This window comes from Pseudonaja textilis, chromosome 5, assembly GCF_049901715.1.
Source record: "Pseudonaja textilis isolate UNSWEBS1 chromosome 5, rPseTex1.2, whole genome shotgun sequence".
Classification (NCBI taxonomy): Eukaryota; Metazoa; Chordata; class Lepidosauria; order Squamata; family Elapidae; genus Pseudonaja; species Pseudonaja textilis.
In genome coordinates this window covers 39852326-39870232 of record NC_141994.1, presented here as the reverse complement: position 1 = coordinate 39870232, position 17907 = coordinate 39852326, and the positions used below count along the sequence as shown (strand labels likewise).

General features: G+C 39.0%; 1 protein-coding gene across 6 annotated transcripts in view; it reads left to right on the top strand.

Moving 5' to 3' along the window:
• ATP2B1 (ATPase plasma membrane Ca2+ transporting 1) overlaps window positions 1–17907 on the top strand; it is an 85587-nt gene that overhangs the window by 27438 nt on the left and 40242 nt on the right. For all 6 annotated transcript variants that reach the window (XM_026698887.2, XM_087934536.1, XM_026698859.2 and 3 more), the window contains exon 2: window positions 14392–14817. In XM_026698887.2, coding sequence (XP_026554672.1) covers window positions 14613–14817 — 205 coding nt within the window. In that variant the 5' untranslated portion in view covers window positions 14392–14612. The remainder of the gene's footprint in view (window positions 1–14391; window positions 14818–17907) is intronic.

Below are 17907 nucleotides of genomic sequence, written 5' to 3'. Positions count from 1 at the left end.
AAGACTTTTTATGAAAATATGTATCAGTAGAATTACCTCCATATATGTGCTTGTTGATATGCTAAAAACTAAAAAGGTTATTAAGGCAAGATTTATTCATACTGATTTCCCTTCAGAAAATCTTGTTCCTCTATCTGCTCATTATGTTTTCATTCATTCATTCATTCATTCATTCATTCATTCATTCACTGTTTCTACCAATCAGACGTTAAGCTGAATGGCCTATAATTTCTTGCATATACTCAAGTCATTTTTAGAAGAATCATACTATCTTCATTGTAAATGCAAGTTATTTTAGGTTGTAGATATTATTTTATGTTTCCATAAAATATATTATTGCTCTTCTATTTAAAAACACACAAACAAACAAAAAGAACCGCGGTGATGCAATGGTTGGAATGCAGTACTGCAGACTATTTCTGCTGATAGCTGACTGGCTGCAATTTGGCGGATCGAATCATCAGGCTCAAGGTTGATCAGCCTTCCATCCTTCCAAGGATGGTAAAATGAGGACTCAGATTGTTGGGGACAATACACTGTAAACTGCTTAGAGAGGGCTGTAAAAGCACTGTGAAATGATATATAAGTAAGTGCTATTGCTAAAAATGTTTGTTATATTTAGTTCACATCAGTTCTGACAGAACTGAGGTGAAGCAACAATTCTTGCTTCCTTATATATTGTCATGAATAAAACCTGGTTTGAAGGGCTGGAAGATTTTCTAAGGTACATTTTAGTAATATAAGCAGACATTATAAACACTGATAAATATTTAGATATCATATAATAGAAATCATATCAGAATACATTATAATTCAATTGGTTGGTCCTAAAATTGCCACAATTTTGCTGCTAAGAGCTTATATTTTAAAAAAATTAAAGTGTCAAGATCTAGAGGTAAAATGAATTATTAAATTGCTTTCTTTTGCCAAGTGTGGTATGAGGGGAGATTTATATTTTGTATTAACATATGTGAATTTCAGTTTCTTAAAATTTTATTCAGATATATTTGTCAACTTGCCAATAAAAAATAGCTGTTATAGTGTTATAGAGGAACACACAGATGATTTTGAAGAACATAAGTACTGCTTGAACTCTTTATTCTAGGAGGAAGAGGAAAATGCTGTAAAGCTTTCTAGATTCCACGTTACAGCTTATATAAATAAGATAGAATTCTAGTATATATGTAGGAATATATGAATTCAATTTCTATAACCACCTATCTCAATCAATAACTCAGGGCAGCTTACAATTCGATTTCTGACGTTGCCTGTTTTGAATTGACAACTATGTAGGCCATATCAGTTCAGTGGTCTCCTCTGGGCTTATTTCCAGGTAACTTTGATCCAATCTTTCAGGATTACACAAAGCCTCATTTGGCAAGTATTTAGAGTGAATGGCATCTGACGCTATCCTATACTCTTTCACTCAGTTTAAAATGTTTACTTTAAGGTGTTTCCTCCGTGGTGTTGCTCAGTCTTCTATATAATTCTGCAAATAGATATGTTAAGCATTGAGACCAGATGACAAATACAAGATATTGATTAAACTAGTTAATATACAGTAATAACTTCCATCAATTATTCACTGAAGAAGAAAATGGGAGGTGATCTGAGTTATAGGTTTGGGAGCCAGAATTATTCTTGGATAGCAGGGACTTTCTTGGGCTCAGATTCCCACCTTTCTGAATTCTGTCTTGGGGATATGACCTTCCCTGTCATGCTGTTTGATCTTTTGAGTTACCACTGAGGATGAGCAGTTCTGTTTCCTCTTTCTCCTGCCACTATCTTGGTGTCATCACTACTCAGATGTTTTTTGAAGTGTGAACTGGAAATTAAATGGGTTTGGAGGGGATCAAAGATCATTCTAGCCAATCATCTTTAACTAGGTCAGTATAAATAATTTAGCATCTTGCAAATACTCATCTCCTGGTGGACTATTTCATTAATGTAGTAACCAAGTTCAAAAAGTCACTAATTATGTGACAAAAATATTTTTTTTCTGGCTCTTCCACATGTTTCCAACCAAATATGGTCCTGAGCTTACTTTTGCCAATTGGGCCTGTAATATTTGCTGTTGTCATTGATCCATCTTTTTTAAGTCTCTTTCATGGACATTTTTTATCAAGTGGGATCTATTCTATGACTGTGTTGATCCACCTGCCTTCAATTTTTCTTGCTATGAGTTCTTATTATGTGACCAGCCCATTTACATTTCACTTGTAGCTTTTGTATAGATTTTGAGGTTAGTGTCCATGTTCACTGGCATATGTTAGAGCAGGTGGCACAGACTGATTGAAAACTTTTCTCTTCGGGCAAAGGGGGAAGTTGTTCTTGAAAATTATGCTTAGCTTGCCAAATGCCTGCCAACCACATTTAACATACATTATGTGTACTGAGGATTATTTGGAATATTTCTCTTGAGCACAGATATAAAGATGAACAGGGCAAAAAATAATAATTCTAAATATTTATGATCTGTAGAGAGATACAGAAAACATACAGTTGAAGGTCAGCCTTTATCAAAGTTTAAGGTATGAAATAAAGTGTGGAAATAGTTCTTTCCGCATGTTTTAAACTGCACATTCTTCTGTCTACTTTAAATCTTTCTAATAATTGTAAATAGAAGAATCATTGACAACTATATCCCTCTGCCACTGTTTAAATGATACATCCTTTATCAAAACAGGTATTGTTTAAAACAAATACATCATTCTAGGCAAGACATTAATTTTATCACATAAATTCAGCCCAGCAATGCAGTTGGAGTTTCTCCTTTCTTAATAAGTTTTTAAAAATTTATTCCATATTTTAACATAGCTATTTTAATTTTAAAATTGCATACAATTCATGTTTGTCACATAGATACCCAGAATATTTTACCTTTTTAATCTTATTCATCAATTGTGTTTGATCTATTTCTGTATGATCTATTTTCATATTTTTATTTATTAATCTTAAAACCTAATACCAAATTCTAAATTGTCTACTTTTAATAGTTAAATATTTTGATTCCCTTTAAAGTATCTTCCAAAACCAACCACAAATCATTTGCAAAAACCCTTAACTTACAAATTTCTTTTTTAAATTTTACTCCCACAATCTTCTAATCTTGTTTTATTTCAATAAAACTGCCTTTACCATTGCTTTATTTTGAAGAATCATTTTATTAGTATTTCAAGAATCAAAATCAACAAGAGAGGAGACAGTGGACATCCCAATCTTGTTTCTTTTTTTATCTCACAGATTTTTGTTAGATCTTCGTTAACAGTTATTTGTGCTTTCTGTAAATTATAGTTCAATCTTAACCATTTTATAAAATTCTCTCCAAAATTATTATTTTTCACAGCCTTGAACAAGAAAGCCTATTTCAAATTGTCAAAAGCCTTCTCTTCTGAGTTTAAGAAAATCATTTCATTGCAGCTTGCTTTTCATTATGTTGCTTTAGTTATTCCAAAATGTCGAACATTACATTGTCCTTCAATAGTCTTTTAGGTTAAAAAACACTTTGATATTCATATGAATAAAATATTGTGAAAATATTCTCCACTGAGCCGAAGGGAGAATCCAGGATGGGTAGTCTCTAGTCTCCTAGCTCTGCAGACTGAGTTGAAAAACTGAGGACACACCCCCTGGTAATGGTCCCCAGTTCTTCACTCAGTCTCAGCGTGTTCAGACCACCCTTTAAGGGCTCTGAATAGTTAGGATTGTAGAAGAATATTCACCCCCTGGATTAAGCTTTTTTTCACAGAGAGGCTTAGATCAGGTTTGACAGCTAGCTGGCTTGCCAGTTTAGCACTTTCATTTTTTTGCACCTTTTTTCTGGTTTGGTTTTTTTTTGCTTATTATTTTATTTTTTTGACTTTCCTTGCTGGTGGACTGTTTTTTTTTTTTTTCTGTTTTGTGTTAAAACTTGGGTGGAGGTGACACTGAGAGCTCGTGAGGCCCAGGCTGGGGCAAGAGTCTACATCTTACTTAATTTGCCTTCTCCTGGTCCACTTTCCCTTGCCTGGGACGAGCCATAGCTGCCGCTAAGCGCTTCTGTCCCTTTTCAGCGGCAGCAGCCATTTATTTCGTTTGGGGACAATTTTGCAGTTCATCTCCAGGATTGTCCCTTGGGGGGGGGGTTCTGGCCATCAGGATTAAATCCTGACCCCCCCCATCCAATCCCCAGAGCACTGTGGCAGCTGTGAGATGCTTGATGCCTGATAATTGCGGTGCAGCCAGTGCCAGGCTCGCAAGCCTCTGACCTGTCAGGGCTTGTTGCAATTCAAAGAGGCAGCCGTTTTTTCAACTTTTTTTCCTTGACTCGCCTTTTGAATTGTGTAGCTGGGCTGAGCTCACCACTTTGGGTCGCACTAGCCTCCTGAAATGGTGGACAGCTACTGTGGCTGTACCTGACAGCTTAGGCTGAATATTTTTTATTTTATTTATTTATTTATTTACTTCTTTTTTTCCTTTCTCTACCCCTGTCAAGTGACAGTTATTTTTGGCGGGCTCAAAGATGGCCGCCAAGGGAGCTGATCAAGAATTGTTAGTTCCTCAGCAGGGTAGAGAGAAGGCTGTAAAGGGATCTCCTAAGCCCAGGTCTGCTGGTCTGGAGGAAGCAGATAGTATTAGAGCCAGGGCTCTAGCCCCTAAGAGATCTTTTAGGGCTGAGGATAGACAGGCCAGGAGTAGACAAAAAGCCATAGACAAAGAGTTTGACCGGGCAGTGAGAGATTCCAGGATGGCTGAATACAGAGCCACCCCTCAAACTTTGCCTCCTCAAGATGACAGGCAGCCAGACCAACTGGCAGATAGGCAGCATATGACTGCCTGGTCTCCTGGGGGCTCAAGTACCCACGATTTGCAGGGTAACCTCTAAATCAGGGCTGAGACCTCTCACAATTTTTCTGAGCCACCTCAGAGGATCTTGATAGCGGCACCTGCAGACCAAGTCTCCAGGTGCCTGCAGCCACCTTTCCACCTACAGTATCTGGCTTACGACCGGAGGGGACCCAGTTGCAAGAAATGAGAGCCTGGATCTCCCAGAAAATAAGACAGGAATCGCAGGCAGAGATCAACCAGCTGTGCCAGCTGTCTTATTTGGAAACTAGCAGAGGAGTCCTGCAGGGGCAGGGGCAGGCTTCTGCAGAACAGCAGAAGTCCAGAGAGTCCACTTCAGAGAGCGCTCGGCCTTATGGCTCTGAGGGGGACCTCCTTTCAGAAAGGGATTTTTCAGATGAGGAGTCGGAGGTAGCAGGTCCCCCCTCCTTTAAGGGCCTTTTCCAGCTGGCTCTTTTCAAGACTCTGCTGGTTAAGGCCAAGAACACGGCTCATCTCAAAAAGGACACAGTCACTCAGGACCTTCCCACTGAGGGAGAGGATGAGGAAGATTTCCTGTTCACTGAGAAAGCATCTGTGGTGGACACTATACCTGTGCCCCAGATATTTCTGAACCTGATCAAAAAGCAGTGGGAGTCCCCTGGGATGTATACTCACACCAGTGGGTCTGAGTCTACCTTATTTAATGTAGACAAAGACCTTTTGGACATTATGGAAGTGCCAAAGGTAGATGGCCCAGTGGTAGCCCAAGCTTCCTCATCTGTCATCCCACCTGATATGGAGGACGTTTTAAAGACAGAGGACAGGGAGGAGGAGATGGCGCTCCAGAGAGCTCATCAAGCCGACTCCTGGGCCATCAGAGCATCGACGACTGCATCTTTTTTTACGCGGGCTTCTTTGCGGTGGCTGAAGCAGCTGCAGGACAGAATTCCACCTGAGGATCTCAGGGTGCATCAGGACCTGAATACAATTATAGCTGCGGCTCAATTGACTGCTGATGCCACCCTCACGTTAGCCAAATTTTCTTCCAGAGCCATGGCTTTTTCCATAACAGCATGCAGGCTTCTCTGGCTAAGAAATTGGCAGATGGACGACAGAACCAAATGGAAGCTCCCTTTAAGGGAGAGAGGCTTTTTGGGGAAGCCCTGGATCCCTTTTTGATGGAAACCAGGGACAAGTGAAAGATCCTGCCCTCCCAGGGGAGGCGCTTTGATTACAGGTCTCGTCCCTACTACAGGAAGCCCTCCTTTAAACAGGGGGAAGCTGGGGAAGGCTGTCCCCGTCAAAGTAGGCCCTTTTTCCAGAGATTCTCCTCTCAGGCCGATAGACAGGCCTCTGCCACCAGAGGGCATCAGAGGCAAGAGGGCAGAAGGTCCTTTAGGGGTTCCGACCTTTCAGACACAACAAGCCTCATCTCCCATAGGGGGCCATCTGGGACTATTCTAGCAGAGGTGGGAACAGACCACAATGGATGTTTGGATCCTGTCAACCTTACAGTCGGGTCTCTCTCTAGAGTTTCTCTCCTCCCCCCAAGAGCCTTTGTGTGCTGCCCCGTCTCCAGGGACCCCTCAAAAAGGGATCTCATGGAATCGGCAATCCACCATCTGCTGGACATTCGGGTCATCCAGCAGGTTTCGGTGGACCAGGAGAGCAGGGTTTCTATTCAATGTTGTTTGTGATTCCAAAGGCCTTGGGGGGGTGAGCAATACTCAACCTGAAAGGGCTCAACAGACATCCAATCTACCGAAGGTTCAAGATGCACTCCCTCCATTCCATTCTAGAGGGATTGCGGGAGGGAGATTTTTTGGCCTCGGTAGACTTGGCGGAGGCCTACCTCCATGTGCCCATACACCCCAACCACTGTCAGTTCCTGAGGTTTTGCTGTGGCGGCCGCTATTTTCAATACAGGGCTATCCTGTTCGGCCTGTCATCCGCCCCTCGGACTTTTACCAAGATCTTGGCAGCGGTAGCAGCATACCTCAGAGCTTTACCCATAAGGATGCAATGCTATTTGGACGACATCCTGATAACATCCTCTTCCAGACCCTAGGTGGAGGAGGATCTGATGTTGACAATCAGGATTCTTCGAGAGCACAGATTCTTGATAAAAGTGGACAGATGCCACCTAGTACCATCGACTTGGCTCTTTCATTTAGGGGCCATTATAGACACCTTGGCCGGACAGGTTTTTCACTCACAGGAGCATCAAGACAGTATCAGGGAAGTCAAGTCACTGGTCCTGTCTTCCAGAGAGTCACCTATCATCTTGCTATATCAACTTCTTGGCAAAATGATATTGTGCATCGGGATTGTCCCGTGGGCCCGCTTCCACGCACGAACCCTTCAGTGGTTCCTGCTCCCTTACCAGAGGGCAAATGGGGCGACTCTCCAAGGAGGGTTTGCATCCCCTTGCCAGTTCTTCATTCCCTCCATTGGTGGCAGTCCCGAGCCATGGATCAGGGATGCTTGTACAGGGAACCCCAGAGGATTACCATTACCATCGACGCCAATCTCTATGGTTGGGGAGCCCACTTGGGAGCCCAGGTCACCCAGGGGAAAAGAAAAAAATAGAGAGGGATGAGAGGGTGATAGGGAGATAGAAAAAGAAAAAAGAAAAAGAAAGGTAAGAGGGAAGGAGACAGAAAAAATGAGAGAGAAAGAGAGATGAGGGAGAGGGAGAAAGAGATGAGAAGGAGGGAGGGGGAGAGAGACAGAGAGAGGGAGATACCTATTTCCCATAGAAAAGGAGCCACAAAACCTGGGTAGGCATGGCTGTGGGGGTCATGTGACTGGGTGGGAGGGAGGGAGGTCGAATTGGCCAAGCCCATCCAGGGTTTGTGGCTCTCAGTGTTTTATTTTCTGTGGGAAATGGGCCCAAGTGGCTCTTTGAGTGTTTAAGGTTGTAGACCCCTGCTCTAGAGAAATGTTGTTTTATTTACACAGATTGGAATATTATTAAAATGCATTTTGTGTGGTGAAATTGTCTATTAATACTCTTATTTTCCACTTGTAACCTCAGTATCATTTTTTTTCATTCTTTGTATGCTAGCTATTTCCCTAGTTCATTTGCAAATAATTTTGCAAATCAGATTTTTTTTTGCTTTTGCATAATTTATTTTTATTTCCCTTTCTCTTATTGTTAACATAGATAATTGTCTTTGTAAAAGCTTAATTTGTTGAGAAATACTTATATTCTCTGGAATTCTTTCCATAGCCTTTGTCTTCTTTTTAAGGTCACTATTATATTGTATAAAAGAACCTTTGCATTCCAAAACATTCCAATATTTTGCCTAAATTATTTTTTAAAAATAATTTATTATTAATTTATTTTAATAAATATCCATATTTTGTTTGGTCTTCATCTAAAAGTGTTAGATTTTCTTTTATAAACCAAACTCATAGGATTTTGTTCGGATAAAATTTTGGTAATATCTGTACTTTAGAATTTTTAGTAGCAGAGTTCTTTGAAGTCCTAATCATGTATAGTCTTGAAAGGTATATATGTCTTTTAGAAAAGTAGGCATAGTCTCTTGAATTGCTACTTTTCTATCTTCATATATCAATCATCCCTAAATAACCATCAACTCAAAGATGGATTGATTTTTTATAAATTCACACAATAGTAATTTTGTGGACAATTTTCCCACTTTCATTTTTTTTAGATTCCTGACCCAACTACCACGCCTTTCCTCCACATTCCCATCTATTCCTCCCAGTTCTCAGGTTCTATTATGCAGGGAGCCATTATCAATACAAGGCCCTGCCATTCGGACTGTCATCGGCCTTCACAACAGTACTGGCAGCACTGGCTGCGCACCTCCAAACAATCCCGATGCAAGTCCAATGCTATCTGAATGACATCCTTATCCAGTTCAGTTCCAGCCAACAAGCCAAATCAGACCTGACTTACACAATCCAGGATCCTACAGAACCATGGATTTTCAATCAATTTCTAAAACCAGCTAACATCCTCCACCCACCTCCTTCATGTGAGCTCGGTGATAGACCCAAATCTATGCGAGGTATATTTGTCCCAGGAATGCCAGGACAGCATCAGGTCCTTGATCACCCAGGTCACAGCGGAGCGAGTGGTTCCCCTGGCGGTGCTTTCCCAGCTTCTGGGGAAATTTATCTCATACATAGCCATAGTACCATGGGCCTGATTGCACGCCAGTCCTCTCCAATGGTTCCTCCTACTGTTTCAGAGAGCAGGCACCAGCACCTCCAATGTCAGGGTCCAACTCTGGTCAGATGTCCTCAGTTCCCTTAGGTGGTGGATATCCCCAGCGATCACCAAGGGGTCCCTATTCAAGGAAACCAATCACATTGCAGCCATTTCAGATGTGAGTCTATTGGGATGGGGAGCCCATCTACAGTCCCAGCTTGCGCAGGGTCAATAGTCCACAGCGGACCTTCAACACAACATAAACTGGTTAGAACTGAGAGTCATTCACTTAGCTGGCCAACACGTGCTGATCCTAATGGAAAATGTGGCGGCCAAAGCATAGTCAATCACCAGGGAGGGACCCACTCCAGATCCCTCATGTTTGAAACACAGCAGCTGGGAATCTGGGTGGAGGCTCACCTATTGTCAATCAAGGCACAGCACATATCAGGGATAGCAAATGTCCAGGCAGATTACCTAAGCAGGATCAGGGTGGAGAACTCCAAGTGGCGTCTCCATCCAGATCTGTTCCAGGACATATCTCAGAGATTCAGGAGGCCACTCCAACGAACACCCAACTTCCCAGATTCTACTCAAGATTCCCGTCGCCGGGCGCAGAAGGGGTAAATGCCCTTCACAGCCGCTGGCCCAAGGGTCTCTCCGTCCTCTTCCCTCATGCCTGGGGTGATAAGGGAAGTACTTCAAGAACAGGCAGAAATCATCTCATCACTCCCCACTGACCCAGACAGTCATGGTATGCAGATCTAGTTGCCTGTCAGTGTCCTACCCATGGAGGATTCCTCATGACAGGGTATCTCTCAGCCAGTGGGTCTTGGAACACACGGAGCCTCAGTGGCTCCAATTGACTGCCTGGCACTTGAGAGGAAGATCCTGAGGAGGGATAACTTTTCTAGGAAGGTTATCAAAACAACACAAGCCTCCAGGAGCCCTTCCACAAACATGATATATGACGCTACCTGGAAAGCATTCCATCTATGGGTCACTAAGAAGGGCACGGACCCAACTGCGGCCTCAGTGCCACAGATCCTGGACTTTCTACAACAGGACTCGACAAAGATTTCTCTCCTAGTACGCTATACAGGCAGTTTACAGCCCTGCCCACCATGTTGCACTCCGGGAAGAGGAAGAGGCTCATCCTCTGGTCGTTTGCTTCTTCCTTAAAGGAGCTGTCAATCTTAAACCACCGACAATCCACAGTATCCTTCTTGGAACCTGTCTACAGTGTTACAAGTCCTTATTCAGGAACCATTTGAACTTCTTCAATCAGTAAGCCTACGCTTTTTAACACTCAAAGTCGTCTTCTTAGTGGCCATCAAATCGGCCTGCTGCATATCAGAATTGGCAGCTCTTTCCATCAGGGAAGACCTCTGCACTTTCCACGACAACAGGGTTGTCTTGAGCCTCAATCCCTCCTTCATCCCAAAGGTAAACTCTCATTTCCACAGAGCTCAGGAAATCGTTCTTCCTGACTTTTGCCTTGCTCCTTCACATGACAGAGAGCACAGATAGCACAAATTGGATGTTCGGAGGGCTCTTTGTAGGTACATCAAATGTACATCAGCGTATCATAAAACTGAAGCCCTGTTCGTCTCAGCCATCCTCAGTGAGCACTAAAGTCTCTTCTTCAACTATAGTCCACTGGATCAGGGCTTGTATAGCCAAGGCCTATGAGACTCAGGCTCTTCCAATACCCAGATGGGTAACAGCTCACTCGACTAAAAGCGCAGCTACCACTGCTGCCTGGGTGATGCAAGCCTCACTTGAAGACATATGCAGGGTGGCTACATGGTCCTCCCCATCTCCATTCGTAAAGCACTACAGACACATATGTATGGACACATATGCTTCAGCAGAGGCGGCCTTCAGCAGAAGAGTGCTACAGCGAGTGCATACAGACAGGAGTACACAGGACCAGACTTCTTCCCGCCCATAGGGACTGCCAACTTTGGTATGTCCCATATGTGTGGATTGTCCCAAAGGCATGCTGAAGAATAGGTGCTGGCTTACCTGAATGCAGTTTCTCAGCATGCCTTGGGATAATCCACTCCATCCTGGCAACCATCTAGTCCAGTGTCCAGGTGGGAGGCAGAGCCAATGCCACAGAAAGATCATCAAATGGCTGTGCCTTCATCGTGACTGGGGTTAGGGGGCTTCCTGCCCTGACAGGAAGAGGTGTGCCAAAGATTGATGACTCAGTCTCTGGGCAGAAAGGCATATTCAACCCATATGTGTGGATTATCCCAAGACATGCTGAGAAACTGCGTTCAGTTAAGCCAACGCCTGTTCTGTTAACTTTCTTTTTGGAATTATGCTCTGCTTAATCACTTGATTTTTGACAGACACGCAGTTCATGGCATATTCTGGAAAGCTTTTCAATGGATGTAAGACTTCAGCTGTTTTCTGTCCATCAAGGAAACAGAGTAGGAAACAGTGCATGACCGAAGCAAGAGGCACAGGTCATAATAGAAAAAATAAAGCTGCCGTCTTTAGGAAAAGCCAATGTGCTTGTAGAGATTCTCAGAGGAACTATCTAAAGAAGATTTGAAGACTGTGAACTTATTGCTGAAGAACTCTAGTGAGGCTGGATGTACTCGTATGTATTCCTGAACTATGATTTACAGAGTCCAGAGCGATTAGATTCATATAACATGGTTAAGTTAAAATCAAGCAATCACCCGAAGGCTTAACATTATATTTAAAACTAGCAATAACTAACAAGAAGAGGATAAAGTTATTAATAATAAGAATCATCTTAATTATCTTAATAAGAATTAAGTGAAAATATTGTAAAAATATGGAAATTAGCTAAGAATAGAATTAAAGATAAGAAAAGAAATTGGGAAAGAAAGGAACATTTCATGAAATGCAGTAGAAATGTCAGCATTATTCCAATTATGTAGCTGATCATATTTATACTTTTATTCCACTTTCTGGGGAATTATTGTGATTCATATGAATTTGAGGGAGACGGGCCAGTCTTTCAGCCATTTAAATTAAAAGGACAAGATATGTTAGGAACATAAGTGGAAGAAAAAAGAGATTAGTTCTTTACGGTTCAAATAAAAGAGTAAGCCACAAACTAAACTTGAATTTATACCTATTTAAGTGTTTTTAAGAATAATGTTATATAAATAAATTCTGTTTCTGTAAATTAACACAAGTTAATTATTAGATAAGGAAGCATGCTTAGGCAGTAAGTATCAGTGGGAAACTTAATTTATGCAGCTATCTTATGGCTTATTTAAATACCTGATGTAAGTTACCTTGATCTAAATTGCCACTTGGAGTTTGCAGCTCTTGTTGAATTTCCCTCCCTCTGCCACAAAAAATGTTTTTTTTTTCTAGCCTAATCATTAACTAGGAAATGGGTTTGTAAGCTGGTAATTTTCACAGGTGCAGATATGCTTGCACATTTGGAAAATTTCGCAAGCATGAGCAGCTCTTCTACACTTTATTTTTTGCACATTTGTATAATTGAAACAATTTATAATACATGTTTACCTCTCTGTGTCAGAGTGTGTCATGGATACATTTTCAATTAGCAAGTACTGTATAATGATGTTTAACATTAGAAACCTATTTGGTAAGAATATTTACAAGAATTATGTTTGATTCTGAATTGCTTATAATAAAATTACAAAAATGCATTTAGTTTAAAACTTTATTGGATCTTCTTAAATTGTTTTTGATAAATATTAGTTATGAAGTTATTAGTTATGTAATGAATCAATCAAAAACATACTTAGGAAGTTATCTTGGAATAAATCATCATCATCATTTGACAAAATTTCCATCTGTCAATTGCAAAAGGCCACATTCCTTGGAACAGTGTATCTACACATTATAACATTATAGGTTCTTGGGAAGAATGTGATCCGTATGAAGGCCCACACTAGCTAAAGAACTGTCTGCTGAGATTTCAAATTGTTTTGCACAGAGGATAATAATGTGATATCTAATATCTTTCAATCTTAGATCTTATAAAGTTATACCCCACTTAAGATGTTCCTAGGTTTTCATATTTCTCAAACCAAACAATTGATCAACTGCTGTAAAATTGTTACTTATTTTTAACTTTTTGTGTGTAAAAGTGATTTTCTTGTTTTCTTTTTGTATAAAATTTCTAAGCTATTTATAAGATCAGGTGCTTCTTGGCCAGACTGTAGTTCACAACTTACAGCTACAGTTTGGACCTTAATTTTGGTCATTGCGTCTGTAGGTAAGCCAGATGTCATAGCTTTACCCAGTGACAGCAATCCTAGCACACCCAGTTGAGGTCATTAAATGATCTTGTGGGTCATGAAGCAGAATCACTGAAATCCTAGCAGAATTTTCAGTCCCAGAGAGACTAGTTTGTAGCACCTCTCACCTTGTACATGGCCTGCGCTGTCCTGCTTGGATTTCAGCAGGAAGAATTTTCATCCCTTGCTCTGCTCTGGGGCTAAAAATCTTGCTTGGGTTCTACGATGCAACTTTTTAAGCCAGTCCCTGAAGACTAGACAGAATCTTCTTGGCACACTACAGTGCTTACGGCCTTCCCTGTCTGCTTCTTCCCCATTGTGTTTCTGGTAAAACTGCCAGTAAAATTTTAAATGGTATTCACATGATCACAGGGAAGTTTGCAAATCATAACAGTACGATCACAGAGCATTTGGCAATCAAGGCTAACTGTGAATGGGTTGTTAACTGCCCGGATTACAATCCTATGACTGGGGTGGCTGGAAAGGGTGTAAATTTGGGGACTTACAACACTACCTTCAGCATCTGTAATGACTATGAATTATCACTGAACAAATGGTTGTAACTTAAGGACCACGTGAAGTCTGATTTTAGTTCTGATTTTGAATTGTTAAGGTCAGTCCTTTTTGAAAGGAAATGCAAAAATTATGAAATGCAAAAATTAGGCTGAAGGGAATTAAATTAATTAATGGAAGCTCACTAAAGTCACTTTAAACTGAAGAGGAAAGGGCAATTAGACAGCAATGAATTAAAGTAAATTTAAAAATACTGTAGTATGGGTTCAATGCTGTAGAAAAGGTATTAGAAGGAAATGATGGAAGAAAGGAGAGATCGAAAGATAGAAGGACAGATTAAGACAAGGACCACAGTGTAGTTGAGAAAGGATAGAGGCGAGAAATATCTGATATAAAGGGGAAGGAAAAAATTAGACTAGGTAGTGTGTTATTAACATTGAAAAATATAAAGAGTTATGCACAGAAGAATGTGGGAAAGACAAGCACAATCATATTTGCATATCATCTATAATAGCAAACAGGCATTATGAATCACAAGTATAACAATACAGTTTACTGTTAGCAATGAATGGACTGCTTGTGTGAAAATATTGCATCTTATTACTGTGAACTCTCTTTTATTTGCAGATAGCATTTACCTTTCGGTAGAAGTGAAATGAAGGAACAGACAATGGGAATACACTCAAGATAACACTGCTGGACAAGGTGTCTTATGGCTATTTCGAGTTGATTTCTATCTGCATATTTGATGGTTTTTACATACAAAGGATTTATTTTTTCTTTTGGATATACTCAAAATACAAAATTGTTTCTTGTTGGAAACTTTTTACTTTTGAAAACTATACACCATGGGAGACATGGCCAACAACTCAGTGGCATATAGTGGTGTAAAATACACCATAAAAGATTCTAATCATGGAGATTTTGGTATTACACTTGAAGAGCTTCGTACACTTATGGAACTGCGAGCTGCTGATGCTTTGCATAAAATACAAGAATGCTATGGAGATGTATATGGAATCTGTACAAGATTGAAAACTTCTCCAAATGAAGGTAAGGATGATTGTACATTAACTCTAAATAAGAGAATTCTGACTTGTATAGATACTGAAGGCATTGTTAATTGACTTGAAGAACCACCTGGCTTTTGTTGTATCTTAAAATGGATTTATTTGGTTCTAAATTAAGATAATTAAAAGTAGAATTGAACAAAATAAATATTGAATTGAAGCTGCAAATATTTCTTTTAGGTATAAGTCCAGAAAATATAAATCAAAATACCACAGTTTACTAAGATGCATGCTAATATCTTCTAGGACATATTTAGTATAATAGTGGGAAAGAGAAACTGCCAATGATGCAAGATCAAGAGACCAAAATTGGAGAATATGCAGCAGTGGCAAAATTGACAATATATGTCCATAATAGACATATTGCTAAATGTTAGCAGGAATGCCTCCCTTATACATAGCACAGAGCAAGAAAAATTAAGACATTCGGAATATAGTTTTTAGATAAGATTATGAGACCATGAAAAACAACAAATTAAGCAAATTAAGCAGACATTAGCAATAAATTCAATGTTCAGTACAAATATTTAGGTTAGCAATTTTGAAATAAATGGAAAGGGAGGAGAAAAAGCATTTCTTTTTTGTTCTTGATTTCCTGTAATTTTTCATTTGATGCTGGGAATTCTGATGATTTTCCCCCGTTGCTTTTATTGAACTATACTTATCAAATAGTATCAGGTAACTACATTAACATAAATCCAAGATGCATATATAAGGGAAAAAAGAATGTAGAAAATAGAAAAAGTACCGCATTGAGTGTAAAGTACAAATGTACCATATATGTAAATAGACCATATTATAGTTTATTGCTTTTGAGAAAAATAATAAATCAACCAAATTTGATTTGTTGAGGTTCTTCCTTTATTTTAGCTTCATCTTTTAACTTCATTTTTCTAATGTGGCAATTAAAGAGATTTTGTTAATCCAGAACTCTAACATGTTATTTAATGTTTCTCAGTATTGTGTAATTATTTTGGCTAGTAAAATTAAATAGATAATATGTTCTTTATTTTTAAGCTTGAGATTTGATCCTGTAAATTAATGTGGTAAGCCCAGCTCTGGGAAGCATTTAATTCTTTGTTGATGTTACTTATCTCTCCAAATATTTTATGCCAAAAAGATATAGCTTTATCACATGACCGTTACAAATGAAAAATTTATCCCCCTTTTTACAACCTCTCTAACATTTGAAAGAATTATTTATTTATTTATTTTATATGTGCACATTCAAATCTAACGGGAAAAAGCATTACTAAAAGAGTTTTTTGAAATTTTAAAAACTCTACAGTAGTTTTTTCCCCCTTCCTTTGACTTTTAAAAAGTTGGTTAAAAAAACTGTAAAAAGTATTTTTAACATATTCCTATATTAAGATTAAAACAAATAGTTTTGATTTAAAGTAGGTTTCCCAGTGTTGTAAGCTTCCGAAAAACAATTTAAGGAGCAACATACTGAGCAAATATTTATCAGGCCAGTAAATATATAGTATTTTTTTCAAAAAAAAACAACAACTTACTTTTATTTTTAACAGTTTCTTGAGCTTTTCAAGTAAGGATAGATAAATCTTTTCAGAGGTTTAACTATCCTTAGTTCAGTTAGGAAAAAAATGAAATATTCTGTGAAAATTATACATGCATTTTTTTCAAAAACATTTTCTCCTAAAACTAAGCATTTTTATATGTAGGGCACATTACAGTGTGTGTCTTTCTGATTTGGTTACTTCCTACTAAAACTCACAGGTTGCTTAAACTTATTACAGGTAATTCTCAAATTATGACCACAATTGGGATGGGAACATCATCGCTAAGTGATGCAGTTGTTGACCACAACCATGCCTAATTTTATGACCTTTTTGCCAGTCATTTAGTGAATCACCACAGTCACTAAGTAAATCCAGCTTCCCCCATTAACTTTGCTTGTTTGAAGCTATCCAGAAAGGTTGCAAATTGTGAACCTGGAACACTGCAACTATTGTAAATACATGCCAGTTGCCAAGTACCTAAATTATGATCATGTGATTGTGGGCACTATGATAGTGATTTATATACATATACATATGTACATAAATGTTTTTAGACTACAATGTTCAGAATTCCCAGCCAATATTGCAACTGGGAATTGTAATTTGGCAGTAGCCGTTGGAATCACTTCTACTGTCATTATTTCTGTTGTGTTTAGTGTCGTTAAGCAAAATTGCGAGATCCCCCCCCCCTCCCCCCAATATTAATACAAGTAAAATTGAATAATTCCTTAATATTGGCAGGAAAAATAAAACAGCAATACAGTTCTGGGATATTTTTTTAAATTTCTTATTGGATATTTGCAATATCCAAGTGACTTTGTAGCATACGGTTATATAAACAAAAACGATTAGTACTTAAAATGGTGGACAAAGCGTGGACAAACTGTCTGCACAGCTTTTGTAGCACAGCTTTTGAGAACAGCTTTTGTACTCAAAGTGTTGAGAACACACATATATTCTGTGCTATAATTATTTTGGGGCAAAGGGGGAGATGTGCAATGTTAGAAGAGTCTGAAATTTCCCTTTTGAATTTTTTTCCAGAAATGGACAAAATCTGCCTTAACCACTCACGATTTATATTTTACTTCTTTTAAAAACAAACAATAGTTATAATTTCAGTTAGCATTGAAAAAAAGTTACATGAAATCTCCAGAAATCATTGGCAATGTTCCTTTCTTGAAACATGGGAAATAAGGAAATCTAATTTGCTACTATTAATTGATTTATGCTTGTAGAAAGCCACACATCCAATTGTTATGTGTGTAAAAGGAAAAGGGTATGCTTGTTACATGTGAAACCCGCATGGTAGCAATGAATGAGCAGAAACTCAAAATTTTTGTATTCAAACCTCTGTGCATTCAGAAAAATCTTATACAAACAACAGTCCATGTAATCCTAATTCCAGCTATTGATATAATTAATATCTTTGAAAATTGGGGGTTGTTTAGCATATACTGAATCGGAAAAATAAATGTATATTTTAAAAGCATACCTGGTTTTATCTGAACTCAATATCTATAAATCAAATCAAAATCAATAAAACAATATATGTA